Source organism: Haplochromis burtoni, unplaced genomic scaffold (genome assembly GCF_018398535.1).
Source record: "Haplochromis burtoni strain Fernald_Lab_line unplaced genomic scaffold, NCSU_Asbu1 Contig_983, whole genome shotgun sequence".
Lineage (NCBI taxonomy): Eukaryota > Metazoa > Chordata > Actinopteri > Cichliformes > Cichlidae > Haplochromis > Haplochromis burtoni.
In genome coordinates this window covers 46,829-53,492 of record NW_024583344.1, presented here as the reverse complement: position 1 = coordinate 53,492, position 6,664 = coordinate 46,829, and the positions used below count along the sequence as shown (strand labels likewise).

Below are 6,664 nucleotides of genomic sequence, written 5' to 3'. Positions count from 1 at the left end.
CAGGGCAGAGATAGATTTTGGTAGCCCGACTGGAAAAATCGCTAGCCCCGAGACGTCGGGCTAGCGATGGCAGGAATGGCATCGCTGACCCTGAATGGCAGGAAGCCTCATGCCAGTGATGTGCTCTGCTGCCTTCACCACCCTCTGTAGTGATTTTCAGAAAGTAGAGTCGCTTGTGAGCTTTCCTGATAGCAATGTCTGTGTGAAGGGTTCAGGAGAGATCCTCAGTGATGTAGACTTCAAGGAATTTAAAGTTGGTGACACTTTCGACCTCGACACTGTTGATGTTGATGGACTGGTGTTCCCTGACTGGTCGTTTCTGGTAGTCCACTATCATTTCCCTTGTTTTGCTGATGTTGAGAGTCAGGTTATTTTCCAGACACCACTTGTACAGCGCTATCACCTCCTCTCGATAGGCCATCTCATCGTTGCCTGTGATGAGGCCTGGTTGTGTCATCCGCAAACTTGATAATGGTGTTGGACTTATGTTTAGCAACGCAATCGTGTGTGTGAACAGGGAATAAAGGAGGGAGCTAAGCACACATCCCTGTGGCATTCCTGTGTTTAGGATGTGATGAGGAGGTGTGCTTACCTGCTCTCACGACCTGGGGCCTGTTTGTGAGGAAGTTCAGAATCCATCTGCAGATGGGTGTTCCCAGCCCAAGGTCGACAAGCTTCGAGGCAAGTTTTGAGGGGATGATGGTGTTAAAAGCCGAGCTGTAGTCGATGAAGAGCATTCTTGAATATGTATTTTTTTTCCCAGGTGAGTGAGGTTGGTGTGCGTTGTTAGGGCGATGGCATCCTCTGTAGTTAGGCGAACTGAAGAGGGTCCAGCCTGTCAGGGAGGGAGAAGCAGATGTGACCTTTGACTAGCCGCTCGAGGGACTTCATAATGACAATGTCAGTGCAACAGGGCGGTAGTCATTCAGACAGGAGACCGCTGATTTCTTTGGGACAATAATGACAGTGGATGTTTTGAAGGATGTGAGGATCACTGACTGTCTCAGGGAGAGGTTGAAGATGTTGGTGAACACCCCTGCCAGCTGGTCGGCGCACGCCCTGAGAACCCAGCCTGGGATGCAGTTATAGCCTCACTGTCCTCCTGAGGGTAGAGGATCTGCTCCTTGTTGTCTTTATATGCGTCAGGATTCCCTGAGGTAAAGGCAGAGGTTCACGCCTTGACCTTAGTATGATTGTCTTTAATTACCTAGACTTTCTGATTTGTATATTTGCAGACGGTGGTTTTGGTGATGATATCGTCTATGGATTTATCAATATATCCAATGACAGAGTCTGTGAGTTCATTGATGTTGCTATGAGCGGCATTCTCAAATATCTGCCAGTCAGTTGTCTCAAAGCAGTCCTGGGGAGGGAAACAGTCTGTGATATAATGTGAGCCACCTTCATCTCAGCTGACCTCAGAGAGTTGATTCTGTTCATCTGGACATTTTCCGTGGGAGAAACATTTCGGACACACAGGTCACGCTGATGTCTGACTTTAAAAATGTATGATTTCATAAAACAGTTGTACTGAGTAAATTACTGAGAAAGTGTTCCTCTAACTGGTTTAAAGCGGATTGTGCTAAAATGACATGAAGACATGAAATGAAATAACCTTTGCCTTAGTTCAACCGGGATGAAAGGTTGGAGATGGTAAATGGTAAATGGATTGGTTCTTATATAGTGCTTTTCTACTCTATCTGAGCACTCAAAGCGAGATGGAGTGGATGAAAAGGTGTAGCTAGATATCGCTGGATCTCATGTGAACAGAGAGATTGGATTAGGGCTGCAACGATTCATTGAGTACTTCGAATAAGTGGAGTACAAAAATTCTCCACAGAAATTCTTTGATGCTTCATTTAACAAACTGGACTGGACTCATAACTCAGACGCCCTCTACAGGAAAGGGCAGAGCAGGCTGTATCTGCTGTGGAGACTCAGGTCGTTTGGAGTAGAGGGCCCACCCCTGAAGACCTTCTATGACTCTGTGATGGCCTCAGCCATCTTCTATGGTGTGGTCTGCTGGGGCAGCAGCATCTCTGCTGGGGACAGGAAGAGACTGAACAGGCTGATCAGAAGGGCCAGCTCTGTTCTAGGATGCCCTCTGGACCCAGTGGAGGTGGTGAGTGACAGGAGAAAGGCGGCTAAGCTGTCATCCCTGTTGGACAACATCTCCCACCCCATGCAGGAGACTCTGACAGCACTGAGCAGCTCCTTCAGTGGGAGACTGCGGCACCCACGGTGTGGGACAGAGAGATTTCACAGGTCTTTCCTCCCCACTGCTGTCAGACTCCACAATAAAGAGTTTTGCAGCTGATCAAACCCTCACATGTGCAATAAGACTGCTATATGTGCAATTCTTCTTCTGACGAAGTTGTATTTTTGTATTTTCCCACTCAGTTGTATATAGTATTTGTATTTATATTTTATTCTATTGTATTTTATTGCATTCCAGTGTTTTCTAATTTCTGCTACATAACTTTGCACTTTTGCTGTAACAAAACAAATTTCCCACCTGTGGGACTAATAAAGGTCATCTTATCTTATCTTAATGGATGGCTCTGTAGCATTAAATGATGTAAACGTGTTTCACCCACATGTGCGACTACAAACAGACCTGCAATAGAAATGCATTTAGGAGTAGCGTGTGAATATAAAGTGTAACCACATCAGGCCCACGCAGCCCGCAGTTTTAAACAAAAACAATGATAACACAACAGCAGCAGTGAAGATGACACAGGCACAGAAGCAGCTGTTCCTGTAACGACCATTAAAACCTTTACTGGGAAAAACCGAGCGGGAGTCCGTCATCAAAGCACCTGATCAACAAACTGAGGTGAAGAAAAGTGAACTCTGCAGCTGCTCCACCCTCCGCTGTTTGTTTTGCACAGAGAAACATCTGCAGTAAACCTCAGTTCAAAGGGTTTTTGGGTTTTTAAAAAAAAGAAACACATGAAGGGTGAAACAGAAAACACTGCAGTTTCTGAACTGGAACACAATGAGCAGTTAATTTTGAAAGACCTGTATTTTTTCTCTTTTAATATTATTTATTTATTATTGCTCATCAACAGCACAAAAGTATTTCTTACTCGATGGAATAATCTATTACTAAAATAATCGGTAGTTGCAACGCTAGACTGGATAGCCATGGATGAGAAGTGGAGATGAGTGGGCACTCGACTGGGCATACATTGGAGCTCCTCGAGGCATTTTGGGTCGGTTCATTTTGATTTTGCTGTACCTGTCATGGTCCTGGGTTGGTGACCAGTGTTTAGTGTTGTTCTCTGGATACGTCCACGTCCGATTAGGCCAGCACATCCTCGTCCATCCGCCAAATCACACCAAACTACATTGATGCCCACAATCCTCCAAACCACACCAACGATGGCTGCCATCCAAGCCACCTGAAGCTCTTTGTCTCCGTCATCTTCTTCATTGGGTTCCAGAAAAGGCCCTCCTTTGCCATCGTCGTACTCAGGATCTATTGGCCAAGGATCTTCGCCATCAAAGGTGGCCTCCTGAACTGTGGCGTTGTCGCCTCTTCCCACGCGGTCGACCTCCGGAGCTGCTTCCAGTACACCGCCGCTGCTTTCCGCAAGGTTGGCCTCCAGACCCACTTAGCCTTCGCCCCTACCACTTTCCACGCGGTTGGCCCCTGAACTGTATCTGCACTGCCGCGGCCTCCTGGACTATTTGTTTTTCTTTCTGGTTCCGTTCCTGTGTTTTCATCTGTCTGTCTGTCGCATCGCACCATCATGTTCCCTCATAGTGCTGTGTGTTTCCTCCGTGCATCTTGTGATTCCCAGTTCGAGTTTCCCAGTTTCTGGTGTAGTTCATTGTTTCTAGTTTTCGGTCAGTTTTCTCGTGTTAATGTTCGGGTTTCATACAGCCACTAAAGCTGCCTCCCTTAGTTACTCCTTGGGCCATGTGCACACTAATGCCTTTTCGTTTGAAAACGCGTCTTTTCTCTCCATTTTGGCCTTCCGTCTACACTGAGACAGTGTTTTTGGTCAAGGAAAACTGACCTTTTTGAAAACGCTTTCCAAAGTGGATACATTTGAAAACGCTGGTTTTGCATCGCAGTGTGCCCTGCGAAAACGCAGGCTTTTTAAAAACGATGACGAATTTTAGTCATGTGATGCATTCATGTGACCAATTCAACCAAGATGGCGGACGGCATTGTACAGCAGTTATTTTGTTTGCTCTCAATTTTGACAGCCATATCAAAGATTAATATCAGTTCGGACATGCTCCAGATAGCTTTTCTTCAAATTCTTTAATTCTCACTCACTTTTGCAACTTTGTACTTTTATGTTACTTGCAGCAACTCCACCTCATTGTTAGTCCATTTAAAAAACTTGATGCTTTTCCTAGACATTTCAAAGAGCCGGAAAGTAAATAAACGGCAGACAGAAATAACGCAGGTCGAATCATCTTACGTTTCACGCATGCGCAGTACAGCAAAGTAATTGTTTTTAGTCGTTTTAGTGTGGATGCACAACTGTTCAAAAATGATTGAAAACAATAGTGTGGACGTTTTCAGTTTTCAAATTTATCCGGATTAGTGTAGACGTAGCCTTGGTTTCCCGTGAGTCCTGCATTTGGGTCTTTCATCCTTCCTCCCACACAGTTTATCAACACCTGCCAAATGACTGAACCAGACTTGTTGCTGGCCCTGGAGATCGACACACCACTGCCTAACAACAGGCTTGCTGATATGCAAATTGACAATTGATCAATACCAATGAGTAATGCATCCATATTAAATAAAAATATGCAGCTTCAGAGTTCAATATCTTTATGGTCTAAAGGTAACTGCCAGCAAGTGTTTGGATTGTGTTTGATTATCAATGATAATCTTTTCCATCCCAACAGGAGGAGATGGAGGAGCAAAGGAAGAGTTTAGAAATTGATTCTCCACAAGCGGTGAGGAGACAGGTTCATACACATGCTAACATGAATTCAGTGACATTGTCTCAGGACTGCAGGTTCACAGATTAGTTTCTGTCACTACAGGAACAAAGAGGCAAAAATGGCCAGAGACCTCAGCACTGCAGTGGGCCTGACAAAGCTCACCCACCAGCCGCAAAGGGAAACAGAGTGCATCGTTGTGTCGTCTGTGGAAAGGCTTTCGCCAAGATGGACCACCTCAGAAGACACCAACGCATCCACAGTGGGGACAGACCCTTCATCTGTGAGCAGTGTGGAAAGGGTTTTACTGAGTCGAGTGATTTAAAAAAGCACCAGCTCATCCACAGTGGGGTTAAACCATTCAGCTGTGAGCAGTGTGGGAGGTGTTTTATTCGGAAGAGTGATTTAAAACAGCATCACTTCGTCCACAGTGGGGTTAAGCCATTCAGCTGTGACCACTGTGGAAGGGGTTTTACCTGCGTTAGTAAGTTACAGAGACACCAGCTCATCCACAGTGCGGTTAAACCATTCTGCTGTGGTCAGTGTGGAAGGAGTTTTAATGAGATGAGTGATTTAAACAGTCATCAGCTCACTCACAGTGGAGTTAAACCATACATCTGTAATCAGTGTGGAAAGGCGTTCACTTGCATTAGTAAATTAAAACGACACCAGGTCACCCACAGTGGAATTAAAGCATTTGTCTGCGGCGAGTGTGGAAAGGCTTTTACAGAGAAGGGTGATTTGAAAAGACACCAGTTTGTCCACAGTGGGGTTAAACCATTCACCTGTGAGCAGTGTGGAAAGTCTTTTACTTGCCCGAGTAAATTAAAAACACATAAGCTCATCCACAGTGGAATTACAGCATTCACCTGTGAGCAGTGTGGAAAGGGTTTTGCTTTCAGTGGGATCTTAAAGAAACACCAGCTGATCCACAGTGGGGTTAAACCATTCAAGTGTGATCAGTGTGGAAAGTGTTTCACTCGCAGGGGTGATTTAAAAACACACCAGTTCACCCACAGTGACGTTAAGCCTTTCAGCTGTGAGGAGTGTGGAAAAGGTTTTGTTAGCCACAGGAGCTTAAAAAGACATCAGCTCATCCACAGTGGGGTTAAAGCATTCATCTGTGGGGAGTGTGGAAAGGCCTTTACTGAGATGGGTGAATTGAAAAGACACCAGTTTACCCACAGTGGGGTTAAACCATTCAGCTGCGATCAGTGTGGAAAGTGTTTTAGTCAGAAAGGTGATTTAAAAAATCACCAGCTCCTCCACAGTGGAATTAAACCATTCAGCTGTGGTCAGTGTGGAAAGGCCTTTACGCTGATTACTAACCTACGGAGACATCAGCTCACCCACAGTGGGGTTAAACCGTTCAGCTGTGGTCAGTGTGGAAAGGCCTTTACTCATAAAAGATACTTAATAAACCATCTGCAAACCCACTCTGGACATAAGCAGTAAATGTGTGACGTCTGTGGAGAAGCAGCCTAAAACCAAAGCATGGACACTCCACAGTGGCATCCGTCGTCTGCCTTTTATCCAAATTATTGGAGTTCTGAAGTAACACTGTAACCAGAGAGACCCTCAAATCCCTCTCTATGGTAATAACATCATCGTATCATTTTAAAATCTTTTGATTCATAAAATGTTATTAAAGAATGAACAGTGGGGTGCTGGGATCGCCACTCCTTGCTTTGTACACTATTCTTACTGCTTTCTTTTAAACATACTGAGTTTGTCATTGTTTTATGTTATTCCC

At 45.0% G+C, this 6,664-nt stretch overlaps 1 protein-coding gene across 2 annotated transcripts in view; it reads left to right on the top strand.

The window, feature by feature from the left end:
- Positions 1-6,658, top strand: part of LOC102301032 (gastrula zinc finger protein XlCGF26.1) — a 10,430-nt gene extending 3,772 nt beyond the window's left edge. For both annotated transcript variants that reach the window (XM_005951452.2, XM_042216253.1), the window contains exons 2-3: positions 4,876-4,926; positions 5,017-6,658. In XM_005951452.2, the coding sequence (XP_005951514.1) occupies positions 4,882-4,926; positions 5,017-6,366 (1,395 nt within the window). In that variant the 5' untranslated portion in view covers positions 4,876-4,881 and the 3' untranslated portion in view covers positions 6,367-6,658. The remainder of the gene's footprint in view (positions 1-4,875; positions 4,927-5,016) is intronic.
- Positions 6,659-6,664: the final 6 nt, after the last annotated feature.